The 17,391-nt window shown below is 41.0% G+C and overlaps 1 protein-coding gene across 2 annotated transcripts in view; it reads left to right on the top strand.

Moving 5' to 3' along the window:
- myo1ea (myosin IEa) overlaps nt 1-17,391 on the top strand; it is a 69,514-nt gene that overhangs the window by 37,279 nt on the left and 14,844 nt on the right. For both annotated transcript variants that reach the window (XM_012882426.3, XM_012882425.3), the window contains exons 5-15: nt 2,297-2,384; nt 5,012-5,101; nt 5,920-6,051; nt 8,211-8,345; nt 8,510-8,642; nt 12,519-12,715; nt 12,821-12,901; nt 13,172-13,258; nt 13,346-13,429; nt 14,781-14,948; nt 15,645-15,730. In XM_012882426.3, coding sequence (XP_012737880.1) covers nt 2,297-2,384; nt 5,012-5,101; nt 5,920-6,051; nt 8,211-8,345; nt 8,510-8,642; nt 12,519-12,715; nt 12,821-12,901; nt 13,172-13,258; nt 13,346-13,429; nt 14,781-14,948; nt 15,645-15,730 — 1,281 coding nt within the window. The remainder of the gene's footprint in view (nt 1-2,296; nt 2,385-5,011; nt 5,102-5,919; nt 6,052-8,210; nt 8,346-8,509; nt 8,643-12,518; nt 12,716-12,820; nt 12,902-13,171; nt 13,259-13,345; nt 13,430-14,780; nt 14,949-15,644; nt 15,731-17,391) is intronic.

Raw genomic sequence — 17,391 nt, 5'->3', positions numbered from 1 at the left:
CCTTGTTTGCTCTGAGGTAACAATGCCTTTAGGATTTGCGAGCAAAAAAAATAATGAGGCAGAGCGAGAACGTGACTCTCGCTGGAACTTGAGCTTAAAATAGCTCCTCAAAGATGAACTTTCAGGAGGAAAAAACAAAAAAAAACAATACTTTGAGATGTAGATCAGATGGGTTCTGAGACTGAAAGTGGAGCGTCGAGTTTGAGTTTTCTCGCAGTTGCTTCTTGTTGCCTGACTTTAAAGTGTGCCGAGGAAATCCATGCGATGTTCTAAGGATTTTGCTAAGCGCACGGAGTTACATAGGGGGATGGGTGCAGCCGTATAGAGACTGCTGTGTAATAGAGTCGCTTCCATGACTTCCTCTGGCAGCCCCTTAACAGTCTGCAGCTGTGTTCCTCACAGCAGCTTCTCTCTAACCTGACTCTACTCTGAGGCAAATGGCAGAAAAAAAGAAAAAAAAAAAAAAAAGAAAACAGACTTCACCGTCATTTACTGCCAAACCACGCGGATCACAGAAAGTAGAACCCCGGTACAGTTAAAGGCGAAGAGGGGGAAAAAAGTGTGGAGGGAGCAAGGAAAACTATGCCCAGATGTGACTGCTACTTTTTCTGCAGTCGAGCCATAAGTTTAAAACCTCTTAGTGTGCCTTCTGTTTTCAGAGCCGCATCTCTTTTACCGATCAGATATGATGGCCGGATGAAGAGGGAACCCAGTCTAGGCTGATGGTCAGACTTAATCAGAACGCTTTAGTGTAAAAAGTTGTCAATTAATCTGCTCTTTGTCTTTAGACTGAACAGACGCAGCTCAGTACTGCGCCAGTGTGTGCTGTGGTACCAGCTTACTCTGTTAGGCTTTTGTGTCTACGTCTAAGAAACATGTACAAGGATTGCCTTTTGCACCCAACTCCATAGATTTACATGGAATCACTAAGCTTCTAAGGGTAGTGTGAAGCACAAGATGTTTCAATTAAGCTATTTTGGTTGGCATTTTAAAAAACAATTATAGTTTGGTTTAAGACTTTATTACCAGACGTTTTCACTCACCAATCCAATTAATTGACGTTCAGGTGTCTCAATCAACTCCGTGGCTGCAGGTGTGTAAAATCCAACATCTGGGCATGCATGCCGCTTCTACAAAGATTATTGAAAGAATGGGTCGCTGTCAGGACGCCACCTGTGGGGCGAGTACGTGAGTCAGTAGCTATAGGACTCAAAAAGTCAGATTATTTCGAGAACAGTGGGTAGGAGGCTTCGTGGAATTGGTTCCCATGGGTGATTGTACATCACCAAGTACAGTGCGACCCTTTGATGCAGTGGTTGTAAAGCATCCTACCTCTGGACTCTGCAGAAATGATCATGCCTCTGTGTCTGGCAATCCAGTGAACTAATCTGGAATTGGGCATTTGCCAGAAGAGCGACTCCCGGCAAATCGTAACACTTGCTCTTCGAAACAGTGGGCTCCTTCCTGTTCCAGCATGACTTTGCACCGGCACACAAAGCGTGGCCCCAAAAAGAAATGGCCTAGAGAGTTTGGTTTGGAAAGACTTGGCTGACCCGCACAGAACACCTTGGGACGGCGGAGACCCCAATTCAAGCCGTATTGTCCAACATCAGCGTCTGACCTCATAAATGTGCTTCTGCAAATTTACAACACCAGTGACGAAATGGATTATTATTTATTTTAAAACCCTTAAATTATTGTCTATATCTGTAGAGACAAGGCAAGACTAATGGAAAGATTTTAAATCCCAACAGTCCACTTGTGAGCCTATAACATATATACATGTATATTTTCAGAAAACCTTTTGGGTTAGGACGCCCAGGTGTTGCTTAGTTTCAGTTCTACAACACGGGTCCATAAAAGCTAAAGCCAACACGGCAAGCAAGTGTTTCCCAGGAACCTGAGATGTGATCTGAACACAACGGCGGTGGTTGGTCCTGGAAGCTACTCCTAGAAGAGCAGAGCTTTGAGAAGGACCCAAAGAAAGCAAGATCTGTGGGATTTATGCAGAAATGTGCATGCAGACTAGTGGGCTATCATCTAAGCCAACTTTATACATCTGGCGCAACACTTAACAGTGGCAGCTACAGAAATGTTTTTGAACAATGACTAACGTTCGGCATGCAAGAGACTAAACGTGGAGCCTCCAGTGTGGAAAGCGAACGACTTCGGTTCAACCTGCGTCGATTGTTCAAGCAGATTTTAAAGTCTCACAAACCCTTAGATGCTTTTAAACGTGTCCCAGAGGCTCATTAAAAAAAATGTGTTTTTTTTAAAGATTTTCTTTGAATTTCAGCGGAGAGAGCGGAGCAGGGAAGACCGTGGCAGCCAAATATATCATGGGCTACATCTCCAAAGTGTCAGGAGGCGGACCCAGAGTGCAGGTAGAGATCTGATTTTCCTTTTTTTCAGAACACGACATAATAGTGTACATGATACATGTCTCTGATGCATACAGGGTTTGATGTCTGGGGGGGAAAAAAACCTTGAAGTTCAGTGTAAAAGAGGCTGTTATCAGATTTTCAGAGAAGTCCAGTAAGCTGATAGGTGGGACCAGTTAACATAGGACCCAAACCAGCTCTGGTTAACTAAACAATATTTATAGAAAGCTGTGATATTGTTTGCGTATTTAAGGCAGACCTTTGTGAACGTTTGCTCTCAATAGACTCAGTCGGCAGAACATTTTCAGCAATTAAATGTCTCTGGAAGTGATCCTAAGACTTGCAAATCAGCTTCAAGTAATGTTTGTACAACTGTTTTAACACTGCGATGATTTTAGTTTTTCTCAACTTCTCTGCACAAAATATTCATTATGCTTAGCTTGTGACAAACACCTTTTTGAAGGTTAGTGGGTGTGTTTTTTTTATCTTATGTCTATACTTATCATGCAGTAAAAGGTAATTTGAAGCCAGTTGTATAAACCCAAAGAAACCTGTTGTTTTTTTCCGTCCCCCCTCATGTTCATCCCTTTTATTATCAGCCTACCATCAGCCTCTTACTCACCCAGCCCCCCTGCAGCCATCTGGCTCCCACCCCCCCATCCCCCCAAGCCCAGCAGATGTCTAGTTCCTAATCTTAATAAAGATCTAAAGTTTGATGAGGAAAGGCCCACACCAACATTGTTTTTTTTTATATACATTTAATGCGCTCAGAGCTGATTCCACCAAGGCAGAATCTGAAATGATGTGCACCTGTGTTGTTTTCAGAAGAGTAAGCTGCAGCTGCTAAGGTCATTTATGAACGCTGCTTACTTGTTACTCTTTGTTTATTTAAATGCTAAAGCTTTGTTCGTCCTTCTCCTGTTTATTGTGCAGTATTACATTTCATCGACATTATTTCGTTCTGCTCTACACGCGTCAGTCAAGGCGCACATTCTTTTGCAACCTGTTGACCTTGTGGGCTCGCACCTTACAGGGCTTTGCAAAATCACAGATAAAATCTTCCACATTTTGTCGCATTGCAACCACAAACCTCAGTGTATCATATCAGTTTTTTTATGTGATAGGCTCTACTTTGTGTTGGTCTAATAGTAAAGTTAAAAAAAAACAGTCGCATGGCACTGAACTTTTTCTACAAATCTGAAAAGTGTGGCCTTCATTTGAATTTGCCTTTCTTTTGTGGCGTGCCTCTGCCATCTTTGAACAGCTAGAAAACTGATATTTTTGCCCAGTGTTCTTTGTGAAATAGGAAGGTTTTTTTTTTTTTTAATTGCACTGAGTATTGCTGCGTCCATCTTCCCTCTAACCAGGACCAGCTTCGCCATCTCTGCTGAAGCAAAGCATTCCCCCAGCATTAGGCTGCAGCCACCACCACGTTTCACAAGGGGGGGGGGGGGGGGGGGGGGGGTGCCGTGTTCAGGATGATTAGCTTCTTTATATGCGGACCAAAGAATTTGGTCTTAGTCTTATCTGACCACAGCACCTTTTCCACACGTTTGCTGTGTCCCCTAGAAGGCGTGTGGCAGACAGCATATTGGACTTCTTATAGCGTTCAGTGGCTTTTTTTTCTCTCCCACCTGAGCATCTGATCCCTGCAGCTCCTCCACTGCTACCATGTGGCTCCTGGCTGTTTGCCTAATTAATGCTCTCCTTGCCTGCTCCAGCAGTCAGTCTAAGTAGGTCTTTAGCTGTTATTTTCTCTTTCTTCACATTTTAATATGACAGATTGTCTGGTTGGATGTTTAAAGCTTTCGATATTATTTCACAACTTAATCCCGGTTTGAACGTCTCTGCAGCTTTTGTTCCTGACCTGTCTGGTATTCATGCAGCTGTTTGCTTACTGAATTGTGCACAGGTTGACTTTATTTACTATTTGCTCATTACCGTAACCTCAGAGAGCAGGCTAAATCATGCAGAGATGGACTCTACTTACTAATAAGGTGATCTATCTTGGCAATTGTTTGGACCAGAGTAAAGGAAGCTTAATACAAATACAAGCCAGGGTACGTCAAAATCTGAAAAGCATTCAAGATAGTTCTCCTATTTCACAATTATGCACTATTTTGTGTAGGTCTGTCATATAAAATAAATAAAATATACTGTAGTTTGTGGATATAAAGTGACAAAATGTAAAAATAAAAAGAACAAGCAGCATGAATACTTTTGTTGCACACCACTGTTTATAAGATCTATTTTGTAAACCCCAGCACTCCGATTAGTTTCTAAAGCATTGTCTGGCATAAAATGAACTGTTGATCCCTTTTTTTCATAGAGGACTGAGTATAGGCTAAAGAAAAATATTCCATTCAGCTTGTGTGAGCAATAACAGAAGAGGGAACCTCTCTGTCTGCAGTAAAGATTGGAAACTCATGTGTCTCTGATGCACACATGGCTCGCAGAAAGGATCGTGTGTGTGTGTGTTGTCTGTGGATGAGTGCGTGTTCGTGCACTCGCCCCCGTGCGTAAATCTGAGTGGAAACTTCCAAACCCTGGGCCAGGCTGTCGGCGAGGGTGTGAAATGTTGTGGCGTCTCTTACCTGTCTGCGCGTAACCAACCATTCGTCTCCTTACAGCACGTCAAAGACATCATCCTGCAGTCCAACCCGCTCCTGGAGGCCTTCGGAAACGCCAAGACTCTGAGGAACAACAACTCCAGCAGATTCGTAAGGCTCTTCCTCGCTCAGCTGTTTGTGAATCGGAGCAGCTTAAACACACAGAAACACACTGAGGACTAGATCTGTGACGCACAAAAGCCATTTTTAAAAGCCTCCATAACATCTTTTTTCATGTTGTTATTTAATTTCTTTATCTAAATGATATTAAAACCTCGACTCGCAACAAACTACATACCCTGCAGCTATGTTACAGCAAGAGGGTTTTTGTGGCTCGCCTCTGGATTAGACCTGAGGGTTTTTATAAAGTTTCGAGTAATGGTTTGTATTCTGTTGCTTTCTCGCATGAGGCAGCAAAGCTCATGTATGTCCTGGTTGAGCAGAAGTGCTTTTTGAGGACACGCCGCGGCGAACGGCACATGTAGGCCTCTTCGGTTTAGCCGAGATGGAAAATCGAAGCGAGCTCGTGGCAAAAACTTACTTTCCACAACCTTTAACCAAAGTTTTTCTGGCTACATTCCCACACAGAGTAGAATACAGGAAGATTTTTATTTTTTTTAATTGGTTTTGAAGAAAAAAATAACTGGCTTGGCACCGATGGCCTGAGATCACGACATTCAAAATACACCGAACAAATAGTTCTTGTGTTCAGTTCTGGGCCTCTGCTCTCAGCTTGACTGAAACTGATACATTACAGGCTTGTCTGGAGTCCAGAGCCTGGGAATAAAAAATAAAAAAATTGGTAGATGTAAACACACACACATGCAACCCTTTAAAGGGCCAGGTGCCAGAAACCTCGACCGTATAACTGTCATTTCAGGTTCGTTTTATCCAGCTCCGGTGCTAAGAACGGTGCTTTGATCCAACAGGGGAAATACTTTGAGATCCAGTTCAGCTCCGGCGGCGAACCAGATGGGGGTAAAATTTCCAACTTCCTATTGGAGAAGTCACGCGTCGTCATGAGGAATCCTGGAGAAAGGAGTTTCCATATCTTCTATCAGGTGAATCTGGGAAAAACATTAACTTTTTTTTTTTTATTACTTTTGCTTGTGCACGGTCTGAGGCCCAGTGAAAACATTATGAGACATCATCTGAGGATTTTAAGAGGGATCCAAAGCCGGAGACAGCCTGAAACGTTGACAGAATATAAAGAGAAAGTACCAAAAGCAAACGTTTGGATGTCTTTACCCTTTTAGAACTGCTGTAGAAGCTGTGCCTTAGTTCTTGTTACGGTTTTGGATGTTTTGGATCAGGCTCTCAAAATTAACTAATTGGGTTTTGAAATCTTTTTAAATTATGACAATGCTGTTACGTGAATACAAACAAAGTGGATGAACTATCTAAAAATCAGTCTTCAGTCCTTACAGGGAGGTCCAGCTTGGCAGAGGCTGCTGGTTGGTGGTTTGTGTCAGAAGAGATTAAAAGGATCATTTGTTTCAGCAATTCCTGTCAAAAAGTTAAACTTACATACTCTATAGATTTGTTAGACACTGCGCAATCAAATTCAAGCGTGTATATCTGTACCTTTTTGCTGATTGTGGCTTGTAGCTAATCTAAAGCTAGAACTTCTCACAAGCATTGGGGACGACTGCTGACTTGATGGTTGTCCAGCAGACAGCCTCACCAGGGAGGGGAAGCTACAAAAGGCCGTTGCTAAATAAGGCTACTGCTCTCAGAGAGCTGGATTCAAGCATTAACACAGAGTTTAGTTTAGGGCTGCAAAATTAATCGCATTTGCAATATAATCGCAATTTTAAAAAAAACGCATTCTCCAAATTGCAGAGGTATGCAATTTTTGGCTATGTAACAATTAGTGAATCTGACATGTTATTTAGGTGTCAGTAATATGCTTAAAGTGGGTTTACCTCCACATGGAAGGGAAGACAGTTGCAGCAGTGAGATAATCAAATTTTATTACTTGTTTTAGAGTTTATATAATCATACTGTTTCACCAGAAACTTTCAGGAATCTCACCATAGCATTAAGTTCTGCTCAATCAGTTTAATACATAGAGTTGCTTGTTGGTTGCAGTCTATGTTCAACAAGGATTGATGTCCAAATCAATTAAAAACTGTTCTCTTGAGTAATATTCTGATTAATAAAAACATTAAAGGTTCTTGTTTTAAATAGTCCTTGTTTACAAACATCTTTATCTAGAGGCCATTTTTGTTGCTTGTGGTCAATGCAGAGAAAAGTCAAAATCAAATCGCAGTTTTGGTCGAAATATACCGTAGTCAGAACGCAATCGTTTCTGCTCCGAGTTGAGACGCAGCGGCTCTTTTAGCACCTGATCTGCACAGCGATGAAACAGGTTGATTAGTTGTTTGTGTATGTTTAAAAAGACATTATAAATGAAACTGAAAAAAAATAATTGCATTAAATCCCAATATTAAGATAAAAAAAAAATCGAAATTAGATTCTTTTCCAAAATTGTTCAGCCCTAGTTTAGTTGAAATTAAGGGGGTTGTGAAGCCATTCTAAACTTTGGGAGGGATTCACAAGGTGTGGCCTTCAGCTGGAGGCACCATGCAGAGATGTAACCAGGACATGGCCTACAGCTCCACTGTGTTCTACCAAGTCCCCGACAAACTTTGTGGACATGCCGATTTCATTTTTACAGCTTGACATGGCAGCATGTCCACAAAGTACCAGTAGCTGGTGTAATGGCCATCACTGTGCTTGATGCAGCTGCTGTTAAAGCCAGCAGAGCCACAGGCTGGTCGACCTCCACGCCACTCTGCATTCATGCAGTAGTTCATGCAAAAAGGAGCAAAAATGGTTAAAATATCTGTGTGTTTTTATCTGTAATATGTGGGTTTTACTTTTTGGAATTGAATTAACAAATAAAATGCACCTTTTGATGACATTCTCATAAATCTATTTTTTATGTGCGTTAAGACTTGTGGATGTGTAAACTATAGATCGCTGTCTCTTTATTGCTTAGATCTCAGACTATGCAGAATGGTAAAAGTTTTTGTGACAATATTTTAAAGAAGTCTGTACTATTAAGAGGGATTCATCTTCTTTTCACCAAATAATTTTCTTTGAAAGAAAGGTCCAGAAAAGTTATGCTGGTTTTCGCCTACAGCAGGTTGTTTAGTATGAAGAAACATCTCCGGCTGTGTAACGCTCAAATAAATGTGGAATATTTGCTCCTCAGCTGATAGAAGGAGCCAGCGGGGAACAGAAGAGCAGCCTGGGAATCACCACCCTGGATTACTACACTTACCTCAACCAGTCCGGCTCCTACAAAGTGGACGACATCAATGACAGGAGTGATTTCCAGGAGACGATGGTACGACCGGCTCACCTCTGCTTCTCTGGTCGTTGTGGATCTCAGACTCTGGGATTACGGTCTTTTAATTTTTGGTATTTTTGTGAAACCACTACAGAACTCATTAGAGCGCACGCTGTAGTCCTGATCGGGCATGCTCTTTCTCTTCCCCTCTGATTCTGCAGCAAGCCATGGGTGTGATCGGCATCTCACCAGAGGACCAGTCCATGGTGCTGCAGATCGTGGCCGGAGTCCTGCACGTGGGGAATATAACCTTCAGAGAATCGGGCAACTATGCTGCTGTGGAGAGCGAGGAGTGTAAGTAGAGATATATATATATATATATATATATATATATATATATATATATATATATATATATATATATATATATATATATATATATATACATATATATATATATATATATCTATATATATATATATATATATATATATATATATATATATTTTTTTTTTTTAGTTTGTTTAATTAGAATAAAGCTGCTGCTGAGATATTCTGGTTGGGCACAAAGTGGTGGAGGACAGTTTGTTGGTCTATTCGTCCGTCGTCTGCTGTGCACCCTGAGCCGTCCTTAGGCTGGCTTTGGAGGATATTTCTCTCACTCACACACCCTAAAGTTTTACTACGTTAATGCAGGCCTGCCGCCAGCAGTCTGAAGAGATCCGGTCTGATGCTGGACTACCAAAAAATCAAGTTATTTTTGCACAACTGAGACTTTGCACTCAGAGACTAAATGATGTTTGGCGGTACTATGCCGTTCCCTCTCGCCTGCTCCTGGTTCATTTTATGATCTTCCTCTCTTAACCAAATCTCTATAATGTCTCGGAAAGCCTCGGAGAACAAAGCCTGATTCTGTTCTGTGCAGACCTAATAGTGCCACTTCATAATTTCTGCTCCTTCCTGCTCTTCCCAGCCTCCCCGTATGGTTGCACTTAGTGATCTGAAGTTACTAAAGCTTTGCACTTGCTTGAACAGATGGTTTTGAGCTCTTTGACCCTGAACTGTAAAAAAAAAAAAAAAAAAAAAAAAACTTTTTAAATTGAGGTAACTCATACAGGTTCATTTGATTGAGTAGCATTAGCTTTCTTAACTATAAATAGACCCCACATGCGGTATTTTCTTGTTTGATCCTGCAAAAGAGTGCACCATAGCTACCTGGACAGGTAATTATGTAAATACGTCCTATGATGTAGCAACAAGAAACAACCTGAGTGATTGGTATGACCGACTCCTGATTAACTTTGCACCACTTTTGATTACTTTTCTTTAAATCTGTTGGCTTTGAACATGGATAACTCCACTTCACGTGCAGAAATGTTCATTTCCACAGTCGCCTGTTCTTACTTGTAAAACGGCCATTTACGTGCAGCGCCTCATAGGTCTGCTGGGACATATTGAGGCTCTTTAAAGCAGACCCATTGTGCCTATTGCAGACAGTAAATTTGTGTTCTGAAGGTCTCCTAAATTATATCTGCATGTTTAGCTTGAAAGCTGCCCCCCCCCCCCCCCCCGCCATAAAATGTTCCACGTTAAAAACAGATGGCATGCTGTTTGTCGTAACACATTGAAGTGTTTGCTCTAAAACGCCCAACATATAGAGGTTATCCTTTTTAGGAAAGGTCCAATCAACTTTAATCAGCCAGTTCCACTTGCAGGCACCTCCCACCGACACACAGCAGCTATTTCAGTGCATCAATTTCTTCATCCAGGATGAGTCATCAAAGTTTTTTTTCTTTGCTTTAATCAGCGTGTTGGTGACAGGGAGCCGAGAGAGTCGCATAGCTTCTGGCTGTTGATCGGTAGAGTCAGCTTTTCCCACTCCTCTGTATCCAAATTAGTGAAAAAAAAAACAAAAAGGAAATGGCTAAAGTTCACTGCAAAGCCCTTCTCTGTACAATATAAGTTAAACAAAATGATGAATATCATCTAGACTTAAATGTGTACGCTTCACAGCTAAATACTGAATTTCAGATATGAGACTATGAACCATATTTGGTGACACAGGCTTGCTGAACCTGCCCATTGACTTTAATATTTCTAATTTGTACCTTTTTGTTTTTTTTAAACTGTTGTAAACAGAGAAGTGAGTGAAAGGTGGCAGAAACATGTTTAGTTGTGAATCTCTGGAAGGATCCTTTGGTTTGTTCCCACCGTTGTTAACCCACGGTGGCTTTAGTTTTTTTAGGCTAAGGGATAGAGACTACTAGAAATGTTGAGTTAGTGGGAACCCTTTTTTTACGAGTCATAATTTTACTCATGCAATCAAGTTGCATTTAAGCAGTGATTTCTTTTTTTTTTTTTTTTTTTTTTTTAAGTATTTTTCCATTTAAAGAAGGCTGATGCTGTGTTTTGTGTTCTTCTCAGAAATTAAAAGTCAGATTTCCATGTGTAAAAACAAATTAAATTAAGTAATTAGTATCATTAATTAGTGACCGGACTACGTAAATGCTGTTAACAAGGCAGCCAGATGGCGATAGTTTGCTCTCCATTTTTAGACGTTAAAAAAAGGAAAGCACAGATAGACTACAGTCATCTGTGTGCTTATGGTTTAAAGAGATACAAATAAACAGTTTATTCCTGCAAATCAAACTAACTTTTATACAAGTGGCAGTCATATAGCATATTAAACTCTGAATAGCTCAAGGATATTTGAATTTCAAGACATAATTCATACGTCAACTGTTCAAAATTTTTTATTTTCCAACTAGAACTTGGATGTTAAGACTTCCAAGCACAGCTCAAACGCCCCATATGGCTTCATATTCAGAAGCTCTCTTTCTGAACCTTTTTAAAATCAGTATCGCCGCTTTCACGTTTACACTGGGCCTCCACAATATATGATATATGACATTTCCCCCATTATTCGGACAGACTTGCCACAGTCTGGGTTTTTGTTTTTAATGAACTGAAAGCAGGAAGACATGATCTCTATTCGTTTACTTATTGCATTTCTACATTGTAAAATCCACCAACGTAATTGCATAATGCATGTTTTCCAGATATCATTTTTATCGTCCAAGCAGTGCCTTACTGAACCTCCACCGCAGGAGGACCCAGCCCCAAACATTTTTCATTATTCAAATGTTTTTAATGAGAGGAAGCATTGACTCACTGGGTCATTGTTGTTATGCGTCTGTAATCGGCTCTGCTCTGACAACACCCTGCCTATTGCTCCTTTTTATTCTCTCGTGCTTTGACTAACAAATCTCCTGCCAAGAAGCCGGCTTGGAGCATTGTCGCCGAATGTTGGACAATGTGTAACATAGTTGGGGTAAACTTCTATAGTTCATGCTAATTGCATGGAAGGACCGTTTTTTTTTTTTTTGTTTTTTTTAATGCTGCTGAGGCACGCGTACGGTCAGTCGGACCCTAATCTCCAATAAGGGGAGCAGCTAGCGCGGTCCGAAGCATTCCCAGACGCAGGCCGGAGAGCCATTTCCTTTTAGGGGAAGTGAGTCACTGTAATAAGGCAGGGAGGGGGTTCTCCAGGGACAACATCAACACCAGGTCATGGCAAGTAGTCGGTGGTGGGCAACCTTTTTCTTTTAAGTGTTGGGCTGAAACCATTGTTCTGCAGATCGGACCTCAGTTTAGCTATCCCAGACACATATCAGTTTTTTTTTTTCTAATGAGAAGCTTTTTGTGCATTAGGGCTATGAGGAGAGTTTTTTTTTTTTTTTTCTCTGAAATGTTATTGCTTATTGAAAAGAACAAATGAAGTGCAAAAGAACCCAGTTTTCTGTGGCTTACTGACATGCAAAACGAAAACGGGGCGGTGTTTCCAGCAAGCACTGACCCACAGATTGATTTGCATGGTTGACATTCATAGAAATTTTCAACGCAGATATGGGAATTAATCTGCATATCATAACATCTCACATTTTCTGACCTTTTTTTTTTTTAATCCCATTTCCCTTCGAACGATCCCAAAAAACATGTTTGTCTTGTTCAACTATGGTGACAGAAATTATCAAAATGTGAAATAGTGAAATTGTTTTGCACACTTATTTCGATGCATTTGAACTGTTCTTTTAAAGAAACTCACAGGAATTAATTCGGATAATCACATATTCACCAAACAAAATGAACATTTATGGCTCTTTCATAACTCTTTTATTACCTTCTGTTATGTTTAATTGTGTTTCTTTTTTTTTTCTTTTTTCTTTTTAGTTTTAGCATTCCCTGCGTTTCTGCTGGGGATCGACCAGAACCGTCTGAAGGAGAAACTGACGAGCAGGAAGATGGACAGCAAGTGGGGGAACACGAAGGAGTCCATCGACGTGACCCTGAACGTGGAGCAGGCCTGTTACACTCGCGACGCTCTCTCCAAAGCCCTGCATTCACGCGTGTTCGACTACCTGGTCGAGGTACCTGTGCATGATTGTTTCAGGCGTTTTGATGTATAGAAATAATTCACATGGGCAGCCTGGGATTGACGTACATTTAGCTGATGTTATCTCCTTTGATTTCAGTCCATCAACAGAGCGATGGTGAAGGACCACCAGGAGTTGAACGTAGGAGTGCTGGACATTTATGGCTTTGAAATTTTCCAGGTGAGTGCTTATCAGCAGCACATGAGTCCGATTAAGTGGTTCAGCATTTAAACAGATTTAATGGAGAGGATGAAACTAATCTATAAAGTATGCGGATTAGAGCCCATCTCATGATTGAGACGACTTCTTTTCTAATCTGATTACAAGTTGGTTTGGCTCGATTACCCAGAGGCCCTGGACTATGGATTGTTTTATCCTGGTAAACATGAACCTTTGTCAGGATGCATGGTGTTTATTAACTGCCTTTTTATTTGTTTTGTTTTTTTCCAGAAAAATGGATTTGAACAATTCTGCATCAACTTTGTGAACGAGAAGCTTCAGCAGATATTTATTGAGCTGACTCTAAAGGCGGAGCAGGTGACGTTTCCTCATGCTCACCTTTTGTTGTGCACGTTTCTGTGGGTTTTTAAGCTCTGTCTAAACGTCGTTTTTAATCATTTGCAGGAGGAGTACGTGCAGGAGGGCATCAAGTGGACTCCGATTGAATACTTCAACAACAAGATTGTCTGCGATCTCATCGAAAGCAAAGTAAATAAAACCTGGATTATCCACACCAAATACTGATTAATCGCACTAACTTTAATCAAAATCAATTTTTTTTTATTTGAGGGAAAATACAAAAATACTTGCCTAATCTATAAACTAGTCAAACACATGGTCGAAATTAATTCTTCAAATGTGAAATAATTCAGCAGAGATTATTTAACAGATAATTGGATTACAAAATTCATTTCCATTTTCTACATGCCTCAATAAAAAAGCAAGGGGATATTCTTTATTACATTTATTTTTTTCAGTGTTCTTTAAAGTCAGAAGTTTGCATAATTTTATTTGTATTTGGGAGACTTATTTCTGAAACTTTATGACTCGGGTGTTGCTGTAATTTTAGCCCGTTCCTCCTGAACTGGTGAGGAACTGAATGAGGTTTTTAGGCCTTTTTGCTCAAACACTTTTTCAAATCTGCTCACAAATATTCTGCATGATTGAGACCAGAGCTTTGTGATTACGGAGAGAGCCTACGCATGCACAGAAATAAACATGCAAACTCCATTCAGAAAGACCTCAGGCCAGGGTTTTTGACACCTGGACGTACTACCAACTTTGACACTGTGCAGTCCAGCGTCAAATATATTATCTAAACAAATTGTCCTGCATTTTTATTTACATTTAGCTAATATAAATTATTTTGGTAATCCTAACTGACCTAAAACGTGAAAAGTTTATCATAAAGTGGGGGTAAATATACATTTGGTGTTGTATGTAATTATCTGTTTGCCTCTGTATATCATGTAGGGAAGTAGGGACTTGCCCTTCTGAAAACTATTCCAATTATTTAACATTTCCCTATTAATAAACAGATTGAAACCAGAACAAATGACAGATTTTATATTTTTGTTCACTGTTATTGAGTTGGGGAAAAAAACAACAACTTCCTTTCAAGTTTCTCGTCCTTTGCCTCGGCCCAAATGTGCCGACATGCCTCTTAATTTGATTGATCATTTATGCCGAGAGGCTTAATCCACCAAATCCACAACAAGAGCTTTAAAGCATGACTGCGTCTGAGCGGGGCAGGGGGGGATTTGTATCCTAGGCTGCTGTCACACCACTGAGGCTCCAGAGGAAGCTCAAAGCGGTGTCCACAGTGTTTTATAGACGCTGCACTGAAATGGAGCTGCTTTTTAAATATGATTTGTATCTAATAGAAACTGTGGTGTGTGTGACAAGAATTTTCTCGCTAGCTTAGGTGAGATTTTTAGATACAAAACGATGCTCAAAAACTCCAAAAGGATGTGAATTTTTGCTCTGATACCTTTTAGATACTTTGAGATTAAAAATAAGAATGCAGTCAGAAATGAAAAGGTCTTCCTTGTGATCGCAGAGTCCGCCCGGCATCATGTGCATCCTGGATGACGTGTGTGCCACCATGCACGCCGTGGGCGAGGGAGCCGACCAGACCATGCTGCAGAAGCTCCGCATGCAGATCAACACGCACGAGCACTTCAACAGCTGGAACCAGGGCTTCATCATCCACCACTACGCTGGCAAGGTCAGTGCGCAGCGATGCAGTTGGAAAAGACTGGCGAGGCGCGTTACGGCCTTCCCAGAATCACCGTACACCTGTCTCCGTTTTGCCATTCGGTCTGACGCTGGCAGCTCTGACGGTCCAGGCCTGGAAATAGAAACTTAATAAAGTGCGTTTTTTTTTTTTATGGTTTTGGCCGGAGAGCCGTTCCTTGTATGATCTGTCATAAACACCAGTGGCACAGCTGGTGTTTCGATCTCACCGTCTGCGTCACCGTCTCGGTGCCTTTTTTTTTTTTTTTTTAAGGTTTCCACTTTAAAACCAGCTCCACTCTGAGCCCGACTTGCTTCTCCCTCCTTTGTGCTTTTAGCATCATTGCACCTCTTTCTGTATTTAAACACAACATGCTGGCAGCAGCCTCACCCAGCCTGAGGTAATGCCCACGGTCCAGTGTGTGTTGCCGCGCACAGAGGTTGTCCCGTGTCATTCTCCAGATGTGTGGCGGCGCTCAGCCTGGCACACATGCCGCAGGCTTAATGAGCCTTGCAGACAAAAAAAAAAAAACGCTTAAGGCTCCCATGGCTGAGCTCTAAACCTTCTCATCCTACAGTACAACTCGGGTTACATGGCTGCCGGGTGAAGGAAGTGTACGTTTGTTGTCGCCGATCGGTATGTGTTTTAGCGGTAAGCCTTGACGTTCCTCTCTGTGCCGCTCCGCAGGTGTCCTACGACGCAGAGGGGTTCTGCGAGAGGAACAGAGACGTCCTTTTCTCTGACCTCATTGAGCTGATGCAGAGCAGCGAGATGTAAGTCGTTTGCACCGTACACAGACGCCACACATGAAGGAATCCTCCCCGTTCAGAACCATTCATTTATGATTTAAGCACACGTGAATGAAAGCTGCAGAAGTGTTGCGGGACAGGATGGCATCCCGCTCCCCGAGTAACGTCTGGCTTTTGTCTCATGATGCGGCTTCTTCAGGCTGTGCTGTGGAGTGTGGTCTCCCTCTGTTGCAGTTGCGTGGCCATCTGTGCAAACAGCAGTTTTGTCTGTGCCCCCCCCCTACAAGGCTTCTTTGTTCAAATGGCCACTGAGCCACGAGGCAGCAGGTTGCAGCCAATTCCCGTTCGGACAGGTGGTGAAAAGTGGACAAATGAAACAGAAATGAACGTAGGATAAAGTCACATACGTGAACAGTTAAATAAAAGCTGCAGAAATGAAGTTTAAAAAAAAGAAGATACAGTCTCGCTTCCTTATATCAGCCAGGCTGAAAATGGATAGAGACGACAAGCAGATGAAAAGATGAGAAAGAAACTACCAATAAACTACCAATAATAAAAAGCATAATTTAGGTAAAGTCATAGTTTGCAGGTTGGTTGAAAGGATCAACAGGATCTCTGTAGTCAGGAGGAAGGTACCTGTAAATTTCACGTTATTATTTGTATACCAATCGACATGAACATGTATCTAATATTGTTATTAAAACAAGATACCGGCTGGTCGTAGAGGTTTCCAGGAGGTTGTGTCCTACTGGTGACATCTCCTGCATTCCTCATTAGTCTAGGCCAGCGTTTTGTTTTTTATTGTACTTTTTATTCTTTTATTCGTTTTTGTAATTTGGACGTTGAGTCTGTAATAATAAAATCTATCTATCTATCTATGGCTCCAGAGCCATCAGTGGCTCTTTGGGCCTTCCACAATGGCCCTTAATACAGATGGCTAATTGTTTTTTAAACAACTGTTTTTTTAAACATATAACAGCAAATGCAGGTTTTAGCAGTTCTTTTTTTCCATGAACTTATTGCAATAAATGTCCACAACAGATGACACAAAGTACCCGGAATGTTTTTTAGATACATTTTTCTTTTGTTTGTCATAAAGTTGGAAAATATGTCTTCTTTTTAAAAAAAAATATTAGCATCCATTGCAATGGTTTTAAGTATTTCTTTAATTAAAAACATAAAAATAGAAATAAAAAGAAAGTCATTTCAAAATAAGAACAAATTTCCTCCTGTAGATATTTATAAAACTTTGAAATTATGTTTTTTTTAAACGGTGAGGTAAAATTTGTGGCTCTACATTAGTTTTCTTTAGCCGAATCCGGACAGAAATGGCTCCTTGGATAGTAAAGGTTGTAGACCCCTGGTCTAGGCTAAGGTGTGGTGCTACACGACTAACATCAGGGCTTTTTTAAAATCTCCCAAACCCTTTTTGGTAGAATGTGTTGTGGTCTGATAAAGTTGAGTTTAGGGTGCACTTAAAAAAGACTTGCTTGGCCTAAAAACAGTGACACATGGTGGTGGCAGCATCATGCTCTGGGACTACTGGGGGAAAAAAACTTGGGGTTTGCCAATTTGTTTTGACCCAAAACCTTCAGTTGTCTGCTTAAAAATTGAAAGTAAAGAGGAGTTTTATGTTTTATCATTACTGAGTCCAATCATGCATCTAAACCAAAAAAGGGCTCAAC

The sequence above is a fragment of the Fundulus heteroclitus genome, chromosome 4 (assembly GCF_011125445.2).
Source record: "Fundulus heteroclitus isolate FHET01 chromosome 4, MU-UCD_Fhet_4.1, whole genome shotgun sequence".
In the NCBI taxonomy this organism is placed as follows: Eukaryota; Metazoa; Chordata; class Actinopteri; order Cyprinodontiformes; family Fundulidae; genus Fundulus; species Fundulus heteroclitus.
Note: the sequence above shows the minus strand (reverse complement) of the source record. Positions and strands in the feature narration are given on the sequence as shown.